This window comes from Labrus bergylta, chromosome 4, assembly GCF_963930695.1.
Source record: "Labrus bergylta chromosome 4, fLabBer1.1, whole genome shotgun sequence".
NCBI lineage: Eukaryota > Metazoa > Chordata > Actinopteri > Labriformes > Labridae > Labrus > Labrus bergylta.
Window position 1 is genome coordinate 79,891 of NC_089198.1, and position 27,226 is coordinate 107,116.

Genomic DNA, 27,226 nt, shown 5'->3' on the forward strand with positions numbered 1-27,226 from the left:
TAGAGTGTACTGTAGTGTGTACTGTAGGGTGTACTGTAGTGTGTACTGTAGGGTGTGTGTACTGTAGAGTGTACTGTAGTGTGTGTACTGTAGAGTGTACTGTAGAGTGTACTGTAGTGTGTGTACTGTAGTGTGTGTACTGTAGAGTGTGTACTGTAGAGTGTACTGTAGTGTGTACTGTAGGGTGTACTGTAGGGTGTGTGTACTGTAGAGTGTACTGTAGTGTGTGTACTGTAGTGTGTGTACTGTAGTGTGTGTACTGTAGTGTGTGTACTGTAGAGTGTGTGTACTGTAGGGTGTGTGTACTGTAGAGTGTACTGTAGTGTGTGTACTGTAGTGTGTGTACTGTAGTGTGTGTACTGTAGAGTGTGTGTACTGTAGAGTGTGTGTACTGTAGAGTGTGTACTGTAGAGTGTACTGTAGTGTGTGTACTGTAGAGTGTACTGTAGTGTGTGTACTGTAGTGTGTGTACTGTAGTGTGTGTACTGTAGTGTGTGTACTGTAGAGTGTGTGTACTGTAGAGTGTGTGTACTGTAGAGTGTGTACTGTAGAGTGTACTGTAGTGTGTGTACTGTAGTGTGTGTACTGTAGAGTGTGTACTGTAGGGTGTACTGTAGAGTGTACTGTAGTGTGTACTGTAGGGTGTACTGTAGTGTGTACTGTAGGGTGTGTGTACTGTAGAGTGTACTGTAGTGTGTGTACTGTAGTGTGTGTACTGTAGAGTGTGTACTGTAGTGTGTACTGTAGGGTGTACTGTAGTGTGTACTGTAGGGTGTGTGTACTGTAGAGTGTACTGTAGTGTGTGTACTGTAGTGTGTGTACTGTAGTGTGTGTACTGTAGTGTGTGTACTGTAGAGTGTGTGTACTGTAGGGTGTGTGTACTGTAGTGTGTGTACTGTAGTGTGTGTACTGTAGTGTGTGTACTGTAGAGTGTGTGTACTGTAGAGTGTGTGTACTGTAGAGTGTGTACTGTAGAGTGTACTGTAGTGTGTGTACTGTAGTGTGTGTACTGTAGAGTGTGTGTACTGTAGAGTGTGTACTGTAGGGTGTACTGTAGAGTGTGTACTGTAGAGTGTACTGTAGTGTGTACTGTAGGGTGTACTGTAGTGTGTACTGTAGGGTGTGTGTACTGTAGAGTGTACTGTAGTGTGTGTACTGTAGTGTGTACTGTAGGGTGTACTGTAGTGTGTGTACTGTAGAGTGTACTGTAGAGTGTACTGTAGTGTGTGTACTGTAGAGTGTACTGTAGTGTGTGTACTGTAGAGTGTACTGTAGTGTGTGTACTGTAGAGTGTGTGCTGTAGAGTGTGTACTGTAGAGTGTGTACTGTAGAGTGTACTGTAGTGTGTGTACTGTAGAGTGTGTACTGTAGGGTGTGTGTACTGTAGAGTGTACTGTAGTGTGTGTACTGTAGTGTGTACTGTAGAGTGTGTACTGTAGAGTGTACTGTAGTGTGTGTACTGTAGAGTGTACTGTAGTGTGTGTACTGTAGAGTGTACTGTAGAGTGTACTGTAGTGTGTGTACTGTAGAGTGTGTACTGTAGAGTGTGTACTGTAGTGTGTACTGTAGAGTGTGTACTGTAGAGTGTACTGTAGAGTGTGTACTGTAGAGTGTGTACTGTAGAGTGTGTACTGTAGTGTGTACTGTAGTGTGTACTGTAGAGTGTACTGTAGTGTGTGTACTGTAGAGTGTGTACTGTAGAGTTTGTACTGTAGTGTGTACTGTAGTGTGTACTGTAGAGTGTGTACTGTAGAGTGTGTACTGTAGAGAGTGTACTGTAGGGTGTGTACTGTAGAGTGTGTACTGTAGAGTGTGTACTGTAGTGTGTGTATTGTAGAGTGTGTACTGTAGAGTGTGTGTACTGTAGAGTGTGTACTGTAGAGTGTGTACTGTAGAGTGTGTGTACTGTAGAGTGTGTACTGTAGAGTGTGTACTGTAGAGTGTGTACTGTAGTGTGTACTGTAGAGTGTGTGTACTGTAGAGTGTGTACTGTAGAGTGTGTGTACTGTAGAGTGTGTGTACTGTAGAGTGTGTACTGTAGAGTGTGTACTGTAGTGTGTACTGTAGAGTGTACTGTAGAGTGTGTACTGTAGAGTGTGTACTGTAGTGTGTACTGTAGAGTGTACTGTAGAGTGTACTGTAGGGTGTGTACTGTAGGGTGTGTACTGTAGGGTGTGTACTGTAGAGTGTGTACTGTAGGGTGTACTGTAGAGTGTGTACTGTAGAGTGTACTGTAGAGTGTGTACTGTAGAGTGTGTACTGTAGTGTGTACTGTGTAGTGTGTACTGTAGAGTGTGTACTGTAGTGTGTACTGTAGAGTGTGTACTGTAGAGTGTGTACTGTAGTGTGTACTGTGTAGTGTGTACTGTAGAGTGTGTACTGTAGAGTGTGTACTGTAGAGTGTGTACTGTAGTGTGTACTGTAGAGTGTGTACTGTAGAGTGTGTACTGTAGAGTGTGTACTGTAGAGTGTGTACTGTAGTGTGTACTGTAGAGTGTGTACTAACCACACTGTGCTGCAGGTGGAGAGGATCGTGGATCAGAGGAGGAGTAAGAAGGGCAGGGTGGAGTACCTGGTCAGGTGGAGAGGGTACGGGTCAGACGGGGACACCTGGGAGCCTGAGACTCACCTGTCCACCTGTATGATCTACGTCCACGACTTTAACCGGCAGCAGGCCGAACGGCAGAGAGACGCCACCTTACTGCGCTCCACCCGCAGCTCGCCCAGCCTGCGCTTCAGCCCCGCCCACAGGCCGCTCTGCAGGCCGTTGCTGGCAGCTCGCAGTGACCTCAGCGGGGCTTTAATGGGAGGCTGTAAACTAGGTGTGGCTCTGTTGCCCTCACCTGGCCTCACCCACTCTGCCTCCATCTGCTCCCCTCAACCCCTTCAGGCCGGCAGGTTGTGTGGCAGTGTGATGTCAGCGCCTCCTGCTGGCTCCGCCCGCCGCAGCCTGGACCTTTCCAAGACCGGCATCAAGATCCTGGTTCCCAAGAGTCCAATGAACAGCCGGCTGGACTCGGAGGAGTCGCCCAGCGAGGCGGCTCACAGCCTGGATGCCAGTGCTCATGACGCCCACCTGGTCCCACCTGAGGTGGCGCTGCTGGAGAAACCTGCAGGTGTTCACCTGGGGCCCGGACAGGAGAGGGCCCGCATGGGGACCCGGCCCCGCAGCTTGAATCCCCCACCACCCCCACGGGTCCCCGCCACACCTGCCGCCATTCGCTCCCTCGGTGGCACAGGTAAGGTCACACATCACCATGGCGACACTAACACCTGAGCACCTGTCCAATCAGAGAAACAGTCAGTCAGGATCATCCATTTCACCTCTGATTCTTCTTTCTCTCAGGGTCGCTCTCCGACTCGAGGCCGCTCGGACTCGATCATCTGCTCAGATGATCTCGTAGTGTGAGCGCTACAAACATCTTAACGTCCTCGATCTGCCCGCCGATCGTCGGGGACGTTAAGATTTATTTCATTAATATTTCGAATTTAAAATCTTGATGTTTACGTCCTGAACGCGTCCGGCAGAAGTTGTGTGTGACTACGATATAATCACCAGAGACGAGGGAGGACTGTAGTCATGGCGACCAGCAGCAGGACACAACAGTACAGATCATCAGTGCAGCACTTTATATCTACGATGTTATCAACTTTCCTCTCTCCTACAACAACTTCCACTTCCTTATCTTTCACCAACCGTCGTCCGTTTGCGTTTTCAAATGAAACTTTTTTTAAATTTTTTTAATTTACATTTTTATTCAGAGCAAAATTGAAACATGTTTTGCAGCTAGTCAAAGATACAAACGTTTTTCAGAAAGTAGAGAGATTTAATAAAACAGGCATAAGACACAGTTGTCTAAACATTCTTGAGGTGGTAATAGAGACAAATAAACATTTTGTAAAAGAAAATTCAAAGCTTGGCAAAGCCATTAGGGTTAGGGTAATATTCCGGGATGGGTAAGCGATTAGGATTGTTGTCGTATATAAATACATGTACATGACCCTGCTCTCATACAAACCCACGCACCCAGTCAGGCAAAGTGATCAGTCAGTGAAAGAAAGTAAATAAGTTTAAAGTAAATATACTCTCACAAAAACGTATACCCAAGTTTACGGTCATAAATCTTCACATACTGAGAAATGCTCAAAACAAAACAAAACACAAAATTGAGAAACTTGTAGAAGTGATCAGATGAATTAAAAGTCTTAGTGTGTGTGTGTGTGTGTGTGTGTGTGTGTGTGTGTGAGCTGACACGCCACCCCGTCTTTTATACAATCAGGGGATGAATCACACGACTCACAATAAGATCTTCATTTAGAGTAAGAAGTAACAGACACACTGAGGGACGTCGTCATGGTAACTGAAGCTGAAGAGTCACCTGTACGAACCAATCAGATCTCTGCCCTCTGTTCTGTCTGTCAGGTAACTCCCCGCTGATGGAGGCTGCCAACGGGATGTCATGTGTGCAGAGTGTCGTTACCGGGGCGACCAGTGCAACAGGGAAACGGCGTCTGGAGGAGCGCTCAGCTTTCGACAAACGCCTGAGGTTCAGCGTGCGACAAACGGAGAGCGCGTACCGTTACCGCGACATCGTGGTGAAGAAACAAGACGGCTTCACTCACATCCTGCTGTCCACCAAGAGCTCGGAGAACAACACGCTCAACCCTGAGGTGAGGCCACGCCCCCTCCACCTTTTCTGTGCCTGGATTAGACTAGGATGGAGGAGGCTTCAGGTTTCATATGGCTCTCTTGCACAGGTGATGAAGGAGATCCAGAGCGCCATGGCGACCGCAGCATCAGACGACAGTAAGGTGGTGTTACTGGGCGCCGTCGGCAGCGTCTTCTGCTGTGGCCTTGACTTCCTGTATTTCATCAGACGCCTGACAGACGACAGGAAGAAGGAGAGCATCAAAATGGCTGAAACAATCAGGTAAGGGTCAGAGGTCAGGAGAGGAAGTGATGTCATCACTGGACCTTTGTTGACCGCTCACCTCTCCACAGGACCTTCATCAACACCTTCATCCAGTTCAGGAAGCCCATCGTGGCGGCGGTGAACGGGCCTGCGATCGGCCTCGGTGCCGCCCTCCTGCCTCTGTGTGACGTGGTGTGGGCCAATGAGAAAGCCTGGTTCCAGACGCCGTACACCTCGTACGGCCAGACGCCCGACGCGTGCTCCTCCTTCACCTTCCCTCGCATCATGGGCCCCGCCTCGGTCAGTCACATGGTCATTGACCCGCTTACAAAGTTCTGTTCTGTTCCATTTCTGTTCTGGTCCAGTTACAAAGTTCTGTTCTGGTCCAGTTACAAAGTTCTGTTCTGCTCTGGTCCAGTTACAAAGTTCTGTTCTGCTCTGGTCCAGTTACAAAGTTCTGTTCTGTTCCAGTTACAAAGTTCTGTTCTTCTCTGGTCCAGTTACAAAGTTCTGTTCTGGTCCAGTTACAAAGTTCTGTTCTGCTCTGGTCCAGTTACAAAGTTCTGTTCTGTTCCAGTTACAAAGTTCTGTTCTGGTCCAGTTACAAAGTTCTGTTCTGCTCTGGTCCAGTTACAAAGTTCTGTTCTGGTCCAGTTACAAAGTTCTGTTCTGTTCCAGTTACAAAGTTCTGTTCTGGTCCAGTTACAAAGTTCTGCTCTGGTCCAGTTCTGCTCTTGTCCAGTTACAAAGTTCTGTTCTGTTCCAGTTCTGCTCTTGTCCAGTTACAAAGTTCTGTTCTGGTCCAGTTACAAAGTTCTGTTCTGGTCCAGTTCTGCTCTGGTCCAGTTACAAAGTTCTGCTCTGGTCCAGTTACAAAGTTCTGTTCTGGTCCAGTAACAAAGTTCTGTTGTGTTCCAGGCTAACGAGCTGCTGCTCAGTGGCAGGAAGTTGACGGCTCAGGAGGCGTGTTCTAAAGGTTTGGTGTCTCAGGTTCTTTGGCCGGGAACCTTTAACCAGGAAGTGATGCTACGAATCAAAGAGCTGGTGACTGTTGACCTGCTGGTAAGTACAGTGTGTGTGTGTTCTATGATATATGGATCTATGTGTTGTGATCTGTGTGTGTGTTCTATGATATGTGGATCTATGTGTTGTGTTTGTGATCAGTGTGTGTGTGTTCTATGATATGTGGATCTATGTGTGGTGTGTTTATCAGTGATCAGTGTGTGTGTGTTCTATGATATGTGGATCTATGTGTTGTGTTTGTGATCAGTGTGTGTGTGTTCTATGATATGTGGATCTATGTGTTGCTGTGACTCCATCAGGTGGTTCATGGGTCTGGGAACTGGCCCAGTGGTTTGGACAGTTTCTGTGGACTCTGGGTTTGAGTCCCAGACTTCAGTTCTGTTTGTCAGTGGACTGTGGGTCTGTGGGTCTGTGGGTTCCTCTGAGGTTCTTGACGTTCTGCTCTGGTCCTGACTGTGGGTCTGTGGGTCTGTGGGTTCCTCTGAGGTTCTTGACGTTCTGCTCTGGTCCTGACTGTGGGTCTGTGGGTCTGTGGGTTCCTCTGAGGTTCTTGATGTTCTGCTCTGGTCCTGACTGTGGGTCTGTGGGTTCCTCTGAGGTTCTTGATGTTCTGCTCTGGTCCTGACTGTGGGTCTGTGGGTTCCTCTGAGGTTCTTGACGTTCTGCTCTGGTCCTGACTGTGGGTCTGTGGGTCTGTGGGTTCCTCTGAGGTTCTTGATGTTCTGCTCTGGTCCTGACTGTGGGTCTGTGGGTTCCTCTGAGGTTCTTGATGTTCTGCTCTGGTCCTGACTGTGGGTCTGTGGGTCTGTGGGTTCCTCTGAGGTTCTTGATGTTCTGCTCTGGTCCTGACTGTGGGTCTGTGGGTCTGTGGGTTCCTCTGAGGTTCTTGACGTTCTGCTCTGGTCCTGACTGTGGGTCTGTGGGTCTGTGGGTTCCTCTGAGGTTCTTGATGTTCTGCTCTGGTCCTGACTGTGGGTCTGTGGGTCTGTGGGTTCCTCTGAGGTTCTTGACGTTCTGCTCTGGTCCTGACTGTGGGTCTGTGGGTCTGTGGGTTCCTCTGAGGTTCTTGACGTTCTGCTCTGGTCCTGACTGTGGGTCTGTGGGTCTGTGGGTTCCTCTGAGGTTCTTGATGTTCTGCTCTGGTCCTGACTGTGGGTCTGTGGGTTCCTCTGAGGTTCTTGATGTTCTGCTCTGGTCCTGACTGTGGGTCTGTGGGTTCCTCTGAGGTTCTTGACGTTCTGCTCTGGTCCTGACTGTGGGTCTGTGGGTCTGTGGGTTCCTCTGAGGTTCTTGATGTTCTGCTCTGGTCCTGACTGTGGGTCTGTGGGTTCCTCTGAGGTTCTTGATGTTCTGCTCTGGTCCTGACTGTGGGTCTGTGGGTCTGTGGGTTCCTCTGAGGTTCTTGACGTTCTGATCTGGTCCTGACTGTGGGTCTGTGGGTCTGTGGGTTCCTCTGAGGTTCTTGATGTTCTGCTCTGGTCCTGCAGGTTCTGAGGGAGTCCAAAGCTCTGATGAGGAACAGCAGCCGCAGTGCTCTGGAGCAAACCAACGAGCGCGAGTGTGAAGCTCTGAAGAGAGTGTGGGGCTCATCACAGGGGACAGACGCCATCCTGCAGTACCTGCAGAGGACCACTGAGCTCTGCTAGAACAACACCTGGACCTGGACCTGGACCTGGACCTGGACCTGGACCTGGACCTGGACCCGGTCCTGGTCCTGTGACTCAGTGGATTTTAAACTGACACTTGTTGTGACTTTTAACTTATAATTTGTGCTCTTATGTTTGATTCCACCTCCATTTAATCTAATAGGTGGAGTTTATGGGCCACGCCCCCTGGCCACGCCCCCTGGCGTTTCCTGCAGAGACATTAATCAGGAAACATGAAATGAATTGTTTATCATTGTTATTATTTTATTTACAGATGAAGTGTAACTCTTTAGCTCCACCTCCAGTCTTTATGCTAAGCTAGGCTAGACTAACACAGATGAACTGGAACATGTGACTCTGAGGTGACTGTACCTTTAAATACAGGTGACCTCTGACCTTTTCCCAGAAACCCCTCTGACAAATTACTATGTGGACAATAAACAGGAAGTGGACGATAAACAGGAAGTGGACTCGTTTTATGTTTACTTTAAATGCTGCCATCATCATGCCTCATGATGTAGGGATTTCTGCAGCCTGCAGGGGGAGCCCTCATGACTCTGTATGATCGGGGGGGGGGTTTAACTTCAGGCTGAAGTCTGAACTTATACTGAATCCTGTCTGCTCCAAACGTTGGTGTGGTGTTCAACCTGTATGACACTCTGCCCACTGACCAATCAGATCTCTTCACTGTGTGAAGTGAGGGGGGAGAGAGAGCGACACACACACAGTTTAATATGAAATCTATGAATCTTATCAGCCTTCAGCTTCTTCTTTCTCTACATCTAAGATCTAACAAGGCTTTCATGTTTCTAAGCCCCACAAAGCTCCGTACATCAGAGACATCATCAACAGGAGATTCACTGACATGTCTTTGTGTTTAGCTGCAGCTGTTCAGGGTTATGTGCTTCACTTCTTCATGTATCTCAGTCTGCTGACATGAAGCTAACACCAACACGCTCACACTCTGGGTGTGTTCAACTCTGTTGGTAGTAACGGCCTCCAGACGTTGTTACCTGTAAATGATATTTACTGAAGACCTATAGTTGATGTTGATGCAGCCAATCAGCAGGGGGAGCTCATGCTCCTGTCACTGCAATTTTAACACCACAGAAGAAGAGGGGGACAGGCCCCAGTGTCCAGTGCTGAAAAAATATCTAATGTACAAAAAAACTCTAGTTCCTCCAGTGTCCACTAGAGTCTGTCTCCTGCAGTGAGTCAGTCCCCATAGAGCTCTATGTTAAAATGTCTAACTTTACAGCTGCAGTTCCTCCAGTGTCCACTAGAGTCTGTCTCCTGCAGTGAGACAGTCCTCATAGAGCCCCATGTTAAAATGTCTAACTTTACAGCTGCAGTTCCTCCAGTGTCCACTAGAGTCTGTCTCCTGCAGTGAGTCAGTCCCCATAGAGCTCTATGTTAAAATGTCTAACTTTACAGCTGCAGTTCCTCCAGTGTCCACTAGAGTCTGTCTCCTGCAGTGAGACAGTCCTCATAGAGCCCCATGTTAAAATGTCTAACTTTACAGCTGCAGTTCCTCCAGTGTCCACTAGAGTCTGTCTCCTGCAGTGAGTCAGTCCCCATAGAGCTCTATGTTAAAATGTCTAACTTTACAGCTGCAGTTCCTCCAGTGTCCACTAGAGTCTGTCTCCTGCAGTGAGTCAGTCCCCATAGAGCTCTATGTTAAAATGTCTAACTTTACAGCTGCAGTTCCTCCAGTGTCCACTAGAGTCTGTCTCCTGCAGTGAGTCAGTCCTCATAGAGCTCCATGTTAAAATGTCTAACTTTACAGCTGCAGTTCCTCCAGTGTCCACTAGAGTCTGTCTCCTGTAGTGAGACAGTCCTCATAGAGCTCTATGTTAAAATGTCTAACTTTACAGCTGCAGTTCCTCCAGTGTCCACTAGTGTCCTCTGGGCCGTGTTTGTGCTTTTTTGAGATTTGTTCCTGTAAATATCAGACTAATAATGGGTCTCTGTGAGCTTTATGGACCAACAGAGCTCCACTAAGACCAGCTACCTTCAACAGTCAGGTGGTCGTCTTCTGTTCAGTCTGTGGTTAGAAACACGAGCCTGAACTCTTAACTGTTAACACAAACTTCATTCAAACAGTTCAACAATAACAGAAACTTTATTTTCTTCAATTTGTACAAAAAACAAGAAAATAAAAAAACCTCAAATACAAATAAAGTCAGAAAATATCTGATCAAGTTTTCATCACATTAACAGTTTCATCTTTGAACATGTGTCCCAGCCTGAGGGGACAGGTGTGGTCAGGGTGGACAGGTGTCGTGAGCTCCTGTAGCCAGGTGAAGGTGGTAGGTGTCGTCCTGGAACATGAGCAGACTGTAGAAGTTTTCTCCTCCTTTCAGGACGCTGTGCTCGTTATCGCCCCACGAAACAGGACTGTCAGCATAACCGTGAACTGTCAGACACACCCAGGACTCCAGGTGAGGCTGCTCCAGGTAACACCTGCAGGTACAGGAGGTGAAGCAGGTACAGGAGGTGAAGCAGGCACAGGAGGTGAAGCAGGTACAGGAGGTGAGTCAGGTACAGGAGGTGAAGCAGGCACAGGAGGTGAAGCAGGCACAGGAGGTGAAGCAGGCACAGGAGGTGAGTCAGGTACAGGAGGTGAAGCAGGTACAGGAGGTGAAGCAGGTACAGGAGGTGAAGCAGGCACAGGAGGTGAGTCAGGTACAGGAGGTGAAGCAGGCACAGGAGGTGAGTCAGGTACAGGAGGTGAGTCAGGTACAGGAGGTGAAGCAGGTACAGAAGGTGAGTCAGGTACAGGAGGTGAGTCAGGCACGTACAGGAGGTGAGTCAGGTACAGAAGGTGAAGCAGGCACAGGAGGTGAGTCAGGTACAGGAGGTGAAGCAGGTACAGGAGGTGAAGCAGGCACAGGAGGTGAGTCAGGTACAGGAGGTGAAGCAGGTACAGGAGGTGAAGCAGGCACAGGAGGTGAGTCAGGTACAGGAGGTGAGTCAGGTACAGGAGGTGAAGCAGGTACAGGAGGTGAGTCAGGCACGTACAGGAGGTGAGTCAGGTACAGAAGGTGAAGCAGGTACAGGAGGTGAGTCAGGCACAGGAGGTGAGTCAGGTACAGGAGGTGAGTCAGGTACAGGAGGTGAAGCAGGTACAGGAGGTGAGTCAGGCACGTACAGGAGGTGAGTCAGGTACAGGAGGTGAGTCAGGTACAGAAGGTGAAGCAGGCACAGGAGGTGAGTCAGGCACGTACAGGAGGTGAGTCAGGTACAGAAGGTGAAGCAGGTACAGGAGGTGAGTCAGGCACAGGAGGTGAGTCAGGTACAGGAGGTGAAGCAGGTACAGGAGGTGAGTCAGGCACGTACAGGAGGTGAGTCAGGTACAGGAGGTGAGTCAGGTACAGAAGGTGAGTCAGGTACAGACAGGTGAAGCAGGTACAGAAGGTGAGTCAGGCACAGGAGGTGAGTCAGGTACAGGAGGTGAGTCAGGCACAGACAGGTGAGTCAGGTACAGACAGGTGAGTCAGGTACAGGAGGTGAAGCAGGTACAGAAGGTGAGTCAGGTACAGAAGGTGAGTCAGGTACAGGAGGTGAAGCAGGTACAGAAGGTGAGTCAGGTACAGGAGGTGAAGCAGGTACAGAAGGTGAGTCAGGTACAGGAGGTGAAGCAGGTACAGACAGGTGAGTCAGGTACAGGAGGTGAGTCAGGTACAGACAGGTGAGTCAGGTACAGAAGGTGAGTCAGGTACAGGAGGTGAGTCAGGTACAGACAGGTAAGTCAGGTACAGAAGGTGAGTCAGGTACAGAAGGTGAAGCAGGTACAGGAGGTGAGTCAGGTACAGGAGGTGAGTCAGGTACAGACAGGTGAGTCAGGTACAGACAGGTGAGTCAGGTACAGGAGGTGAGTCAGGTACAGACAGGTGAGTCAGGCACAGGAGGTGAGTCAGGCACAGACAGGTGAGTCAGGCACAGACAGGTGAGTCAGGTACAGACAGGTGAGTCAGGTACAGGAGGTGAGTCAGGTACAGACAGGTGAGTCAGGCACAGACAGGTGAGTCAGGTACAGGAGGTGAGTCAGGCACAGACAGGTGAGTCAGGCACAGACAGGTGAGTCAAGCACAGACAGGTGAGTCAGGCACAGACAGGTGAGTTAGGCACAGGAGGTGAGTCAGGTACAGGAGGTGAGTCAGGTACAGACAGGTGAGTCAGGCACAGGAGGTGAGTCAGGCACAGACAGGTGAGTCAGGTACAGGAGGTGAGTCAGGTACAGGAGGTGAGTCAGGTACAGACAGGTGAGTCAGGTACAGGAGGTGAGTCAGGTACAGACAGGTGAGTCAGGCACAGACAGGTGAGTCAGGTACAGGAGGTGAGTCAGGCACAGACAGGTGAGTCAGGCACAGACAGGTGAGTCAAGCACAGACAGGTGAGTTAGGCACAGGAGGTGAGTCAGGTACAGGAGGTGAGTCAGGTACAGACAGGTGAGTCAGGCACAGACAGGTGAGTCAGGTACAGGAGGTGAGTCAGGTACAGGAGGTGAGTCAGGTACAGACAGGTGAGTCAGGTACAGGAGGTGAGTCAGGTACAGACAGGTGAGTCAGGCACAGGAGGTGAGTCAGGCACAGACAGGTGAGTCAGGTACAGGAGGTGAGTCAGGTACAGACAGGTGAGTCAGGCACAGGAGGTGAGTCAGGCACAGACAGGTGAGTCAGGCACAGGAGGTGAGTCAGGCACAGACAGGTGAGTCAGGCACAGACAGGTGAGTCAGGCACAGACAGGTGAGTCAGGCACAGACAGGTGAGTCAGGCACAGACAGGTGAGTCAGGTACAGACAGGTGAGTCAGGTACAGACAGGTGAAGCAGCAGTGGTGGGAGGAGCTTCAGACACATCATGTTAATCTGGTCACCTGATCTCCTGGATGAGACGGTGGACATCGTGGGGGAGGAGCAGGCCGCAGACGGACACGCTTAGAGCTCGGCTGACGGTCGTCCTGGGCTCGGGACAAACGAGCGAGGACAGGAAGCTGCTGGACGAGTTCTCACTGAAACGACAGAAGAAGCCAGGTCATGTGACAGAGCTGACAGGTGTGACACGTCCTCACGGCGTCCTCCTCTTACCAGCTGACGTTGGCGTCCACAGCTCCGACCCACTCCATGAAGCTGTGAGGGTCACATGACTGCAGGTCAGAGGTCAGCAGGGCGGGACAGGACAGGTCTGTCAAAGTGTGTCGGCTGATCTGAGGTCTGTGCTCCGACCAATCGTAACGAGACAGGAGGGCCTGAAGAGAGGCTCCACCCCCTTTGGACAGACAGCAGGGTTTATGTAGCAGCAAAGATGCTAGTTGTGTTAGCTTTAGCTGCAACATCTGTTAAAGCACTTTACTCATTTATTATTATAAATAAACTATCAGAGGCTAACTCACAACACAGCTGAATGAGCCAATCACATTTCTCAGATTGAACTCAAGTCTCACCTGCACGGTGATGTCACTCACCTGGATAATGTGACAGCAGGAAGTCGGTCTTCAGCTGAAGTCTTGACCTCAGACCTGTCAGGAGTCTCTGGTAGCCCCGCCCACCAGGAGCCATGCTGCTGTCAGTCAAATCCACAGACACTACTGTAAAACATAAACACAGAAACCTCCATGATACTGATGTTTTGATGATGTCATAGTGATGTCATAGTGAGGTGGTTCTTACCGAATCTGCATTTTGTTCTGTGGTTGAATCTGGACGGTTTCCCTTCAACACCCAATATCTCAAACGAGTCTTTGTCCAGAGAGAGAGTCAGGTGACCTTCAGACAGACAGGAAGTCAGACAGGAAGTCAGACAGACTCTGCAGTCAATAAATCCAACATGTACTCTGATTGGCTTTCCTAAACACCTGGTGGAATAGGTCTAAAGTGAGGTTCAGGTGTGATGAGACTTCAGCTGGACAGAGAAAAAGAAAATGCTACTGATGATGGCTCTGTGTGTAAAAAACTACAATTCACCTGAGATGGACTACAAACTAGGTGACTGCATTACTGGGTTGTTTCATGGCGTCAGTTGTGGAGAACTGGAAGGTCTAACAGCACTACTAACAGGAGAAATCCATGAAGAAGAAGACGACATCACTTCATATGAAGGTCACAGACTAACAGCTGATTTATCTCCAGTTCTTTGTGAAGGACATCAACACTTTGTGTGAACCCTTTGATTCACCACAGGAGGAAACACAAAGGAGTGTGTGTGCTCGTCCTCCTCTCAGATTGATCCTCACAGACCTCTTCTAATTGGACCAGAAGTGCGTTGCTTTAAATAAAGGGGATGCTATGAATTATGGGTCATATTCCCCCCTGTCCTTTAATAGGGGATGACACCAGGTGAGTGTTACCACTGATGACATCACCAATGCTTACCTTTAGGCGTCAGAGCGACGCAGTTATCCTCATCTATCCTGGTCCTGTAGGATACACCATACACACTCCCTGAAAACACACACAACAAGTCATCAGGTGTGTATCAGGTGTGTGTCAGGTGTGTACATGTGTATCAGGTGTGTGTATCAGGTGTGTACATGTGTATCAGGTGTGTGTCAGGTGTGTGTCAGGTGTGTGTCAGGTGTATATCAGGTGTGTACATGTGTATCAGGTGTGTATCAGGTGTGTGTCAGGTGTATATCAGGTGTGTACGTGTGTATCAGGTGTGTATATCAGGTGTGTACGTGTGTATCAGGTGTATATCAGGTGTGTATAAGGTGTGTATCAGGTGTGTATCAAGTGTGTGTTGGTGTGTATCAGGTGTGTACATGTGTATCAGGTGTGTGTCAGGTGTGTGTCAGGTGTGTATCAGGTGTGTATCAGGTGTGTACATGTGTATCAGGTGTGTGTATCAGGTGTGTACATGTGTATCAGGTGTGTTTCAGGTGTGTATCAGGTGTGTGTCAGGTGTATATCAGGTGTGTACATGTGTATCAGGTGTGTTTCAGGTGTGTATCAGGTGTGTGTACATGTGTATCAGGTGTGTGTACATGTGTATCAGGTGTGTGTACATGTGTATCAGGTGTGTATCAGGTGTGTGTACATGTGTATCAGGTGTGTTTCAGGTGTGTACATGTGTATCAGGTGTGTATCAGGTGTGTACATGTGTATCAGGTGTGTATCAGGTGTATACATGTGTATCAGGTGTGTATATCAGGTGTATATCAGGTGTGTATCAAGTGTGTGTTGGTGTGTATCAGGTGTGCACATGTGTATCAGGTGTGTATCAGGTGTGTACATGTGTATCAGGTGTGTATCAGGTGTATGTTGGTGTGTATCAGGTGTGTATAGATGTATCAGGTGTGTACACATGTATCAGGTGTGAATCAGGTGTGTACAAGTGTATATCAGTTGTGTATCAGGTGTGTGTTGGTGTGTACCAGGTGTGTACAGGTGTGTATCAGGTGTGAACAGGTGTGTACCAGGTGTGTACAGGTGTATATCAGTTGTGTATAAGGTGTGTATCAGGTGTGTATCAGGTGTGTATCAGGTGTGCACATGTGTATCAGGTGTGTATCAGGTGTGTACATGTGTATCAGGTGTGTATCAGGTGTATGTTGGTGTGTATCAGGTGTGTATAGATGTATCAGGTGTGTACACATGTATCAGGTGTGAATCAGGTGTGTACCAGGTGTGTACAGGTGTATATCAGTTGTGTATCAGGTGTGTGTTGGTGTGTACAGGTGTATATCAGTTGTGTATCAGGTGTGTACCAGGTGTGTACAGGTGTATATCAGTTGTGTATCAGGTGTGTGTTGGTGTGTACAGGTGTATATCAGTTGTGTATCAGGTGTGAACAGGTGTGTACAGGTGTGTATCAGGTGTGTACAGGTGTATATCAGTTGTGTATCAGGTGTGAACAGGTGTGTACAGGTGTCACCTTGGTACACGGCGGTCTCTAGAAAGTTTTTGTCCAGTAGTTCGTAAACGGGCAGATTTCTGATCAGGTAAAAGCTGTTGAAAGTGTTGAAGATAGAATCCAGGTGAGGGGGGGCGGAGCAGCACTCAGGGAGCAGCACAGACACCTGCACAGGTGAACAAACACAGTTTTTTATTATTTCTAAATTTCTTATTCTTCCCCCCCTCCCCCCTCCCCCTCCCCTTGTTACGCCCCTGTTCACACATGCACGACACACACCCGAACAGCTCTGCTAACTGTGCAGCCGTGCTAACACGGCTAAAGCTGCGTGCTAACGGGGTTAGCTGCGTGCTAACACGGCTAAAGCTGCGTGCTAACGGGGTTAGCTGCGTGCTAACACGGCTAAAGCTGCGTGCTAACGGGGTTAGCTGCGTGCTAACACGGCTAAAGCTGCGTGCTAACGGGGTTAGCTGCGTGCTAACACGGCTAAAGCTGCGTGCTAACGGGGTTAGCTGCGTGCTAACGGGGTTAGCTGCGTGCTAACGGGGTTAGCTGCGTGCTAACGGGGTTAGCTACCTTGTAGTTGAAGTGCAGCTGCTCCACCTGAGCTCTTATCCGGGTCTTTTGATCCCGGAAACTGGAGCGCTCAGAGACCAGCAGAGAGCGGGGGGTCTGGTCCAGCTCTGCTCTCATCTTCATCTTTACTTTATCACTACGAGGCTAACACGAGCTAACTGCTACGATACTTCCTGTGACTTTCAACATAAAAGCTTCCCGGAAGAGCGGTTAGCCGGACATAAAGACTTTATTCTGTAGAACAGTTTATATGTCATCATGAACAAATAAACCCTCAGTAAACACTTATTAATAATAATAATAACAATTTTATTTATTTATTTATTGTTTCCTTTATTTGTAATTAAAGTCTGGTTGTTACAATTCTAACAATGTACAACATATATTACTGAACAATAAACAAAACACAACCAAAAAATCATTTTCCCCTTTTTCTGTCTTCCATTAAAATACCAAGTGTTATACTGATATATTCTAAATTTGAAGAATTGAAGTCTTTAGCAGATATCCAGTTTTGAAATGAACCCCAAAACGTTTTTGTAAATTCACGATGATGAAATAAATGTTTTCTTTTTCATGAAATTGGAAAGAGTTCAGAAGTTACAGTTCCTCTAATAATCGTATTTGTGCATTTCTTCTCCACAAATTAAATATATTATATTTCCATATGTTAATATATTTAGTTTAATAACAGTTGAATATTGTTTAATTGTACATTTAGATCACCTCTCTCCACCAAGGGGCAACCTCCGGTCTCGAAAAATGAAGCCTATGAGGAAGTACAAAAAACTGCAGTTCCTCGAGGTTCCTCTAGAGGCTGGCTGCAGAAGCGCCGGAAGTGCCATAAGCCCACAGCCAAAAAAGCCCGTTTTTACCACAGGAATCAACATGTTTACAGCCTGGTTCAAAAAACGAGATGTATCTGAGAAGTTGACGGCCCCTTCTCCTCACACTGTGGGGGGGGGGGGAATTTTTTTATAACTCATCGGATTTTATTCTATAAAGGAAAACGACTATGCCCATATAAGGGTTGTGGCAGATTTGATTGAGAGCTCTGCACGTTGTATCTGTCTGTCAGGTCAGCAGCAGTGGGCGCGCACTGTAGCTGTTCCCACTCAACGTTCTTGAAGCCAAAATATGCCGCTTACAGGCGCGTCCATCTTGCGATTTTGACGTCATTTGGAGCCAGAGTCTGCGCAGTAGGGTCCGGGGGGAGGAGCCCTGGTAACACGCCCCGCCCATTCAGCGTACTGCCTGCATGACTTATGCAGCCCAGTTACGCCAAAAACATAAGTATCTTTCCCACTGGAAATTCATCTACCGACGGCTTGTTCAGATCATAGAGGTTAGTACAAACCCACGATATATTTCAAGTCAAATATCTAAACGAAAATCACGCTTTTTATGTTAATTATTGAATTTAAACATGTTTTCTTTAAGTCTGTGGGTTACAAAACCGTGTATCTTTGGCAAAAAATGAACTAAACAAACAATCTTTAAGCTAAGTTGACAACGCAAGCTGTGTACAGATCGTACGGATCTTAAGATGCTGGCAAAAATATGTTATATAGTAGAAAGTGCACATCATACAAAAGTCATATCTGCTATCACTAGTTACTTGAGGTCTATGTACATTTCCATGAAAATTGATGGGAGGAAGGGTCTTCAAGAAGGGAAGGAAGAAGAAAGACAGAAAGAAGGGAAGAAAGACAGAAAGGAAGGAAGGAAGAAGAAAGACAGAAAGAAAAGAACAAAGACAGAAAGGAAGGGAGAAAGACAGAAAGATAGGAAGAAAGACAGAAAGGAAGGAAGGAGGAAGAAAGACAGAAAGGAAGGAAGGAAGAAGAAAGACAGAAAGGAAGAAGAAAGACAGAAGGGAAGGAAGAAGAAAGACAGAAAGGAAGGAAGGAAGAAGAAAGACAGAAAGGAAGAAGAAAGACAGAAGGGAAGGAAGAAGAAAGACAGAAAGGAAGGAAGAAGAAAGACAGGAAGGAAGGAAGGAAGAAGAAAGACAGAAAGGAAGAAGAAAGACAGAAGGGAAGGAAGAAGAAAGACAGAAAGGAAGGAAGAAGAAAGACAGGAAGGAAGGAAGAAGAAAGACAGGAAGGAAGGAAGAAGAAAGACAGAAAGGAAGGAAGAAGAAAGACAGAAAGGAAGAAGGGAAGAAAGACAGAAAGGAAGAAGAAAGACAGAAAGAAGGGAAGGAAGAAGAAAGGAAGATGGCTGATACAGATTCCAGACGTAAGTATAGAAATCAGGGTTATGTCTAAAACGTTATGTATCCCATTTTGATGTATGAGGTTAATTGGAGGGTTTTAAAAAATGTTTCATGTTTTGTAAACGATACAGCCTTTAAAAATAAAATAAACAGACTGAATCACACACTAGAAAAAAGTTTAATATAAAGGTTGCTTTTCTTTTCATTTAACAATTCACAGAACCCAGGATATTCATAATGGGGGACAAGGGAGGGCAAGGGAGACCATCGGGACCAACCTTGGTCTGGATGCCCGGGTCCAGTGGTTTGGCTGGGGTGGCATGGTCTGGAAGAACTTTCTCCCCTTCTTTCACCAGTGTCTTCAAGGAAGAGCTGTTCCAGATGTCCTGCTCATTCACTGTGGCGGGAATGACCTTGGCCGAGTGAAAGGTATCATGCTCTTCGCAGGGATGAAGCAGGACCTTGGCCATCACCCAGAGGAGCCGGTGGAGATCTTGCAGCCCAAAGAAAATGAACAAAGCCTGTCTCTTTGTGAACAGTGTGATGGCTTCCATTGTTTCATCTGTTGGTGGACGCATTGTGCATCATTCTTAGATAAAGTTTAGGGATCTTGGCCTTTTTTTGAGAGATGGAGTTCATTTCACCACTTTGGGAAATGATATAGTTTGAAATAATATCACCCTTTGTTTGAAAGACCAAATCCAGTAGGATGGTGCTGGATGTGGTTTTTCAGACAGAATCTTTGCAGGGAAAAAAAAAGCCAAGATTTACCTTTACTTTAAAAGAGTTTGATGTTCAGTCATTCTAATGTTTAAATATTTATCTATGCAAGTTTGTGTTCTTTTTAGCAAACAAGGGTAGTCATCACACTGTTCAGGTCTGTCACTCCATGTTGTGGTTTGTGATAAGGTCTGAATCTTATGGCAGCACCTGTAATGAGATAGAAAAATATGAGTAAATAAGTTATTACTTAGTTTATTATTATACTTACTGCTATACTTATACCTCAAACCTATTCTAGTTCTATCATGCAGCTCAAGGGGTTCTGGTTGTATTACCAGTATTACTCCAGGTAAGGCTGATCCTGATTCAGTACTTAATTGGCAAGTTGCACTATAAAACCAGTAGGGGGCGTCAGGTAATCAATAACCTGCAAAGCAGGCACATATATCTATATTTCACGGTCTAATCTGTTTGGGTTACTTTGAACAAACTGCCCTAGATTCTGAACTTTCCTTTCCTTTATATTAAAAATAAAATTAATATCTGAAGACCCTTATTTGTAGTATTACGGACAAGTGGCAATGAACGAAGCCAATGTGGAAGTGCACAATCCTGCAGTTTGTCGAGTGTCCGCCTGAGGCTGGCTCCAGGAACACAGGAAGTCAAATACACACCACGTTCAAAATAGGCTGTTTCAGAGTAGAAATAACAAGTTTGTGCAGAGGCCATGGAAACTCAGGGCAGGCGGCCTGGGTTGCAATATGACGTGGTTCCTGTGTGTTGTTCCCCGCTCTGTCCACGGCCCTGTCTCTCTAATGAAGGCATAAAAACGGCACAAAAATAAATGTTTAACAAATAAATATTAAAAATCATAAATTGAAATAAATAATGTGTGTCCTTTCCTTCACAACACAACATGTAACAAGCATTGACACACAGGCAGCCCATCTTAGTTTAGAGCCCACTCACCACGACAAGGTGCAGGCCATGAGTGGGGACACGGGACAAGACATACTTGGCAAACAAAACAAACTCAGAAAGGACACATGCAAATACAATGAAAAACATATGTGGACACAACAAATGCAGAAGTTTGTCCTGAATAGAACTATAAATGTACAATGTTTACATTGATGGGCAGAAGAATTTATATTTTTATTTATAAACTTATGGAATTTTTAATTAAAAAAAAAAAAAAAATTGTTTTACATGTATTGAATTCAAAAACTTACAAACTCGGGCGCGCTGGTGCCGCAATGGTTAGACTGGGGAGAGGCTTCTTCTCTATGATTCAGTCCTGTTTATGCGGACTGTAAATCATAATGATCAGTTGTTATTGTTTAAAGCAACATATCCTCTTATTATTCGCCATAAAAGTGGATCAATTTGGTCAGTTGTCTGCGAACCATCTTGCCACTTTTTGCCATTTCAGTTTCTCTTCTTGCAAAGTGACTGAATCTAACTGCAATACCAGGAGGAGGCCATTTTCACCAATACATGCTTGAACTCCTCCAACTTCAACCCTTGCTCACAGAACTCCATAGCATCTGCCACACTGCTGCTAAAGAGCTGTGCTGCCAGATGGACTTTCATTTTTTGTTTTCTCCACTGTATGTGAGCCATCCTTAGCTTGTTGCCAAGTCGAAGACCTTCTTTCTCTTGGAGATTGTTTAGAGCTTCAAAATATTTCCACCTTATCTTTCTTCAGTCTTTGACTGACTGGCGGCACGACCGGTCGCAGCGGCCCATCTCTCCCGATAGAGCGGTGTTTTCTTCTTTTTCTAACTTTTCTTTTGACTGTTCTCCGTGTTTTACTATGGAAAAACACAATTACAGCCGTCGATTTTTACTGGACTTAAACAGTAACAGCCTTTCTGTGGAGTTATTACCCGAATCACTGAGACAACAGCTTCAAACTTTGGGACTGCTTCGCGAGCCGGTTTACCCCCCGGAGAGGAGACGGAAACGTAAACGGTGCGAGCGGAAACAAAAGCGAGGTAAATATGGAGGCATAAGAGCGAGACTGGCTAAAATACCACACAGGTCCGCTCTTCCAACTTTTCTACTGGCAAATGTAAGATCTCTGGACAATAAAATGGACCATATAGAGCTACTGAGAGCTGCGCACCGCGACGTGAGGGACGGCTGTGCGTACATTTTCACAGAGACATGGCTGAACAAACGCATCACTGGGGCCCCCCAGGGTTGTGTGCTCAGCCCCCTGCTCTTCACGCTGCTGACCCACGACTGTGCTCCATCCTTCAGCAGCAACCACATTGTGAAGTTCGCGGACGACACAACAGTGGTTGGTCTCATTAACAACGATGAGACGCACTACAGGATGGAGGTCAGCCAACTGGCCACGTGGTGCAGAGACAACAACCTCTTACTGAACGTCGACAAGACCAAGGAGGTTGTTGTCGACTTCCGGAGAGTCCCCACTCCTAAACCCCCACTGACCATCGGCGGTGCTGCTGTGGAGAGAGTGAGCAGCACGCTATTACTGTAAATATTATTTATCTTATTTTTACCTCATTTTATTTTATCTATTTTACCTTATCTTATTTTGCCTTATTTTGGTTGTATTGCACCGTGGGAAGGAGACAAACGCAATTTCGATTCCACTGTCTGGCATATTTTGAAATTGACAATAAAGTTGACTTAGACTTTGACTCTCAAATTCCAGTGAAGATGCAAAAGCATTACGAAGAAGCTTCAGCATGTGGCATGCATCCAGGAGTACATTTACTTTCTGTGCGGGATTCTCTGGATGAAAAAAGTAGGGCTTCATGTTGTTGATATTTAGGTCAGCTCCAAGTTCCCTTATCATGGCCAAGTTGCTTGATGGGGCATCACACGTGAGTGAAACAACTTGAATATCAACCTCATGAAGCCTGCTTAGGCTCTCCCTTACAATGTTTGCCTTCTCTGATCCATCCACACCTGTGATAAGAAAGTATGCGATGGGAATTTTCCACGACTCATTTACAGCCACTACCATGAGGACCAAGGCCTGGGTGGCTAATGTGTTGTCAATTTCACCAGTCCCTATGTCGACATAGCCATGCAACTGATCCCCTGAAAATTCAGTCATCTTGTGGATGTACATTTCATCCATCATGAGAGCACAGATTGTTTCTTTTCCCTTCTCTCTGTTTGCCTGTACATGACCTTTCAGTGCTGTAGAAGATGCTACAGTAAATCCTGGATCAGCTGTGTGGATGGTGTGACTGTGTGCTAAAGCTTTATTAAAGTTGTCACGCACATACTCATATGCCTTTGGAGAGTAAAAGTGCAGTGTGGTGGCAAACTGCTTCAGCTCCTCGGAGTACTTAGCTGACTTTTTCCCCTGTTGTATCTTCTGCAAAATGTGTTTTGGTACTTCATCAGCTGACTCGAGCAAAGATGCACATTGACTTGATATCAATCGCTTCTTCTTCAGTTGATTGATGACTTGTTTTAAGGAGCATATTTTTTTCTTTAAACGCCTGGACTTCTGGCATTTTCCTCTCAGCTTCTTCCTGTATTTTTTTAAGATTTCTTCAGTGGCCTGATTTCTCTGTTTCAGAGATCTCGGAGACTTCAGGTTGTAGCAGTGATCCTTTTGAATGTCAAGTTTTGCTTGTGTTGATGTTGTTGCTTGATAACTACGATCTTCTATATTTCTATCCACTGTTACAGCAGTGTCAGCCTGACAGATGTCAATGCTAAGAGGGACATTTCCATTGTTAGTCAAGATGGCATTGCTGTAATTGGCAGCAGAAGTCAAGCTGATGTAGCTCTGGTCCACTACTGAATCCTCTTTATTGGCACCAGAAAACCTGCTATTTGAAAATGACAGGGGATTTACCTTGGTGTCACAACTATCCAAAATCCTGCGTTTTGCACCAGAAGTCCTCAAATGATGACTAGGAAACAGAATAGGGACAGCTGTGGTCTTTAGGTAACGATTTCCCTACAGACAGTAAGAAATAAATCATTTTTCCAAAATCACATTCATGTATCCACAAACATGATGCTGACAGCAATGAAAATACATGTTGCTTGTTTATGTAATTAATTATCTAACCTTTGAGTCCATGGTGAAGGCATGCTCTTCAAAATGAACTCTGCAAAGACGAGATGATGGTGTAGGTCTCCAGTCCTTCTGTCTCATGTTCACCACCCACTGCTCCAGTCTGCCTGTGTCACCACCACCTAAAGGAAAACTGTGCAAAAATATAATAATAGAGCTTCATATTATTTATCAAAGGATGTACTGTGTGCAATGCAAAGTGTGAATCATTTTGTCAGCCATATTTCCTGAACAGTAATTTAGACAGCTTGGTTACATAAGGGGTTTAAATGAAAACTATTGTGTTAATTATTGTCTAACTCTGTTTGTGTTGTACTGTATAATGTATGTTCACTGGTGGAAATTGTCTGTGTTGACCATAACAGTGCTGTGAAAAAGAATTTCCCCATGACAATAAAGTCTAAAAAGTCCAAGTCTGTTGCAAAATAATAATTCAATATTTCATCAACATGCTGTATGTATATAAAATAGTATTTTATTGGGTTTTAGCTAGAGAAGGAATAGTATAGTAAATAACAGCTAAGTTACACCCCGCAAACCTTGTGGAGGAGGTAGTATTTAAGTTAGGCTTTTGTGGCTTATACAGGTTTAAGTCACGGAGAGTTTGGACAGAAAGCAGGATGACTGCAAGCGCAAAATATGTATTGAAAGAGGCAAATAAACGTACAGTATTTTCGAGTTATAGCAGATAAATCTGAACATAACAAAAATAAAATTTGGCTTATAAAACAACCTCGGCATTAAACAGGGCCTCTCTTATCTTCATCTTTTGAATGAATTCTAATACATTGTTCAGGAGGTGTGAGCTGTGTCCTCTGTGGACCGGGCGATCAGGCGCGACACTCTGCACATTATTGTGCTCCAGACAGCTGGTCAGCGCTGTGTCTGATCGGACAGAAACGCCTTGGAAAGAGGTATCGAAGCAGTGGTGAGGTGCCCCAATCAAAGCGTCCTACAGAGTAGTAGCAGCAGCTTTAGAGGGAGGAGACGAGCGCACTATGGAGAGGAGCGCACCGGAGGGGGCGAGCTGGGGGAGAGATGCGCAACCCGAGAAAAAATAAATCCCAGTTTAAAATATAATGTTGGTGAAAAGAGGGAAATAGGAAGAAATAAATGTTGATGTTGAAATTCTTTTGAATACAGAGACTGTGAATGTTCAGTTTTCTTTGGCTATAAAAAGACAACAACAGCCTGTAGTTTAATCCTGGTGTTTCTCTTTGTTAACGATTATTGAAGCAAAATCAAAAATAAATGCATGACATTTAAAACATATTAACATGTGTGGGGGAAAACACGATCTTTATGTCTTCTTTTATTGTGCCTCTGTCTCCTCCTAACTACAATAACAGCAGCATGTTGTGTGTAACACTGGTCTCCTGCATTAACACCTTCCTTTCAAAAGGTGATAAATACAGATACACAGTCACAATCACCTCAATGTTTGTCAGGTTTTGTCAATTTTTAGAACAAATTCTGAATGAGTGTCATTAAATGTACAATATGATCAACTTGTGATTGTTGAATTGGTCGTGTGTGGAAGACAATGCAGAACATTTATCAGTTTAAACAGCATGATGCTCGGTTAATATTACATTACACCACCGCAGGTTGTTGATGTTTGTGTTCACGTTTCGGTTAGTCTCTTAAATCAGTAACAGTTATATTAAATCACATCTTACCTTTAGTTTTATCTGGATCTTAAATCAGTAACAGTTATATTAAATCACATCTTACCTTTAGTTTTATCTGGATCTTAAATCAGTAACAGTTATATTAAATCACATCTTACCTTTAGTTTTATCTGGATCTTAAATCAGTAACAGTTATATTAAATCACATCTTACCTTTAGTTTTATCTGGATCTTAAATCAGTAACAGTTATATTAAATCACATCTTACCTTTAGTTTTATCTGGATCTTAAATCAGTAACAGTTATATTAAATCAGAGCTTACCTTTAGTTTTATCTGGATCTTAAATCAGTAACAGTTATATTAAATCAGAGCTTACCTTTAGTTTTATCTGGATCTTAAATCAGTAACAGTTATATTAAATCAGAGCTTACCTTTAGTTTTATCTGGATCTTAAATCAGTAACAGTTATATTAAATCACATCTTACCTTTAGTTTTATCTGGATCTTAAATCAGTAACAGTTATATTAAATCAGAGCTTACCTTTAGTTTTATCTGGATCTTAAATCAGTAACAGTTATATTAAATCACATCTTACCTTTAGTTTTATCTGGATCTTAAATCAGTAACAGTTATATTAAATCACATCTTACCTTTAGTTTTATCTGGATCTTAAATCAGTAACAGTTATATTAAATCACATCTTACCTTTAGTTTTATCTGGATCTTAAATCAGTAACAGTTATATTAAATCACATCTTACCTTTAGTTTTATCTGGATCTTAAATCAGTAACAGTTATATTAAATCACATCTTACCTTTAGTTTTATCTGGACACATAGAGAAATATTCTCCCCTCGTATATAGTCCTATGAATTTCAGCCTGCACGGTGAAAGTAAAACCTGTTCCTCTCGGTTTAGTCCACTTATCACTCAGACTGTAAACATGTACACATTAGTAATGATGCAGGCCAGATTTAAATTATGTGACTTTGTTTTTGCCCTCGATACTTTTTTGAGACCTTATCAGACTTTTTATTTTTGCTGTAAAATAACTGTACAGTCAATGAACCACATCTATGAGCGGATTTTATATTACGATTCTTGGTTTTAAATACAATTTCAATCACAATAACGACATAACAATATGAAAAAACATAGCATGTCAGTTATTAGGTTTGCTCATTTAATAAAATAAAATAAAAAGATAAATCATGCCGGATAAGTAACCTAGCTTTACAACATTTTTAACCTTAGACTGCTTATGTGTTAGCTAGCTAGATAACGACTTTAACCAATGACACATAAATCATTTTTTACTTACCGAAAGAACTGCAAAGATCCGTTATCTCCCACAGGTCGGTTAGAACAGTTTACTGCAGAACAACTCATCAAAAAAGACGAAAAAACTGAACGGAAAAATTCAATGGCGTCTCGGCTTTCCTTCACTACGTAACTTTGTTATTCACAAAGAGAGCTACGCAAGATCGGCGGCTGTCAATCATCGTCAACTATGACGTAAAATCCCGTTTTTCAACCTCAAATAACTTATTTAAAACAAACTTCACAGAAAAATGAGCACTTGAACACAATGTAGAGTGATAATAACTAATGATCACAGCACAGTTTAGGTTTGGAAAAAAATGATGTGACAAGTATTTTATCCCATCTGTTATCATTGAGGAGGCGGGGCTTATGACCTATACTGCAGCCAGTCAGTAGGGGGAGCTCTAAAAATAAAAGCTTCACTAGACCGGGGACCTTGTCCCGTCCATTATTTTTACTGTCTATGTTCAGCAGCAGGTCAGGAGCACGTCAGGAGGTCAGGAGGTCAGCAGGTCAGCAGGTCAGGAGGTCAGCAGGTCAGGAGGCTAACAGCTTGATCTGTCCCTATTCTGTTTCTGATTTCTCCTCTTTCTTACTTCGTTTGGAGAGTTTGTTTAACACATATCTGACAACATACACGGCTTGCTGTGCGGTTAACAGACCATCCAACAAGTTGATGCTTCAGTTTTCTTCGGTAAGTGATATAGTAGTGTTATATTTACTGCATACATTTACAATGGTTTAGAAATGTTTGTTGTTAAGATAAATAATGAGTTTGTGTGATGTTAGAAGCTAAAGGTTCATCTCGGTGGTTAACCACAGACTGTAAATATGGTTATCTGACGTTATGATGAATGTAATACTCCACCTAAATGTGGACATTAAAAAACAAACTTTGTGTAGTAATTATCCGTCAGTAACATAAACTTAACTCAACTGAACCTAATGTGCTGTGTAGGTTATAGAGGATGACATTAACGTTACATGGTTGAAGATTTGTGCAAACTGTTACCAAATTTAAAAAAAAATTCTCTTTGTATGAGTTCAGTGAAATTTAATGTAGTTCTTAAATTTAATCTGGTTATTAATTTAATCTGGTTATTAATGTAGCTCTTAAATTTAATCTGGTTATTAATTTAATCTGGTTATTAATGTAATTCTTAAATTTAATCTGGTTATTAATGTAGTTCTTAAATTTAATCTGGTTATTAATTTAATGTGGTTATTGATGTAGTTCTTAAAT

The 27,226-nt window shown here is 44.7% G+C and overlaps 3 protein-coding genes across 9 annotated transcripts in view; 2 read left to right on the forward strand and 1 right to left on the reverse strand.

Moving 5' to 3' along the window:
• cdyl (chromodomain protein, Y-like) overlaps positions 1-27,226 on the forward strand; it is a 38,724-nt gene that overhangs the window by 2,450 nt on the left and 9,048 nt on the right. The window contains exons 2-7 of one of the 2 annotated variants that reach the window (XM_065953409.1): positions 2,522-3,239; positions 4,424-4,671; positions 4,759-4,931; positions 5,003-5,213; positions 5,832-5,975; positions 7,424-8,041. In XM_065953409.1, the coding sequence (XP_065809481.1) occupies positions 2,522-3,239; positions 4,424-4,671; positions 4,759-4,931; positions 5,003-5,213; positions 5,832-5,975; positions 7,424-7,582 (1,653 nt within the window). In that variant the 3' untranslated portion in view covers positions 7,583-8,041. Of the gene's footprint in view, positions 1-2,521; positions 3,240-4,423; positions 4,672-4,758; positions 4,932-5,002; positions 5,214-5,831; positions 5,976-7,423; positions 8,042-27,226 lie in introns of those variants that run through there. The other variant, XM_065953410.1, reaches the window with a different exon arrangement.
• On the reverse strand, positions 9,686-16,207 carry rpp40 (ribonuclease P/MRP 40 subunit). The gene is made up of 8 exons (XM_020659523.3): positions 16,011-16,207; positions 15,456-15,600; positions 13,955-14,023; positions 13,253-13,348; positions 13,048-13,170; positions 12,671-12,851; positions 12,460-12,594; positions 9,686-10,045 (listed from the first exon to the last, which is right to left on the reverse strand). The coding sequence occupies exons 1-8, from the start codon at positions 16,131-16,133 to the stop codon at positions 9,847-9,849; spliced, it is 1,071 nt and encodes a 356-aa protein (XP_020515179.1). The 5' UTR covers positions 16,134-16,207; the 3' UTR covers positions 9,686-9,846.
• On the forward strand, positions 13,669-15,477 carry LOC136178949 (uncharacterized). Of its 6 annotated transcripts, XM_065953415.1 has the most exons (4): positions 14,024-14,512; positions 14,609-14,743; positions 14,776-14,937; positions 15,196-15,477. In XM_065953415.1, the coding sequence occupies exons 1-4, from the start codon at positions 14,081-14,083 to the stop codon at positions 15,475-15,477; spliced, it is 1,011 nt and encodes a 336-aa protein (XP_065809487.1). In that variant the 5' UTR covers positions 14,024-14,080. The 6 variants fall into 6 exon arrangements, 1 of the variants encoding a protein (XP_065809487.1); XR_010666209.1 differs by having other exon boundaries at positions 14,027-14,324; positions 14,461-14,512; positions 14,609-15,457; XR_010666207.1 differs by having other exon boundaries at positions 13,669-14,335; positions 14,377-15,457.

Coding starts and splice junctions, on each gene's coding strand:
- LOC136178949 (XM_065953415.1), top strand. CDS start 14,081: ATGTGTATCAGGTGTGTGTATCAGGTGTGTACATGTGTATCAGGTGTG. Junction 14,513..14,608: donor GGTGTGTACATGTGTATCAG/GTGTGTTTCAGG, acceptor GGTGTGTATCAG/GTGTGTGTACATGTGTATCA. Junction 14,938..15,195: donor GTATATCAGTTGTGTATCAG/GTGTGTGTTGGT, acceptor GGTGTGAATCAG/GTGTGTACCAGGTGTGTACA.
- rpp40 (XM_020659523.3), bottom strand. CDS start 16,133: ATGAAGATGAGAGCAGAGCTGGACCAGACCCCCCGCTCTCTGCTGGTC. Junction 13,349..13,954: donor CGTCGCTCTGACGCCTAAAG/GTAAGCATTGGT, acceptor GTCTGTCTGAAG/GTCACCTGACTCTCTCTCTG. Junction 13,171..13,252: donor CAGAACAAAATGCAGATTCG/GTAAGAACCACC, acceptor TATGTTTTACAG/TAGTGTCTGTGGATTTGACT.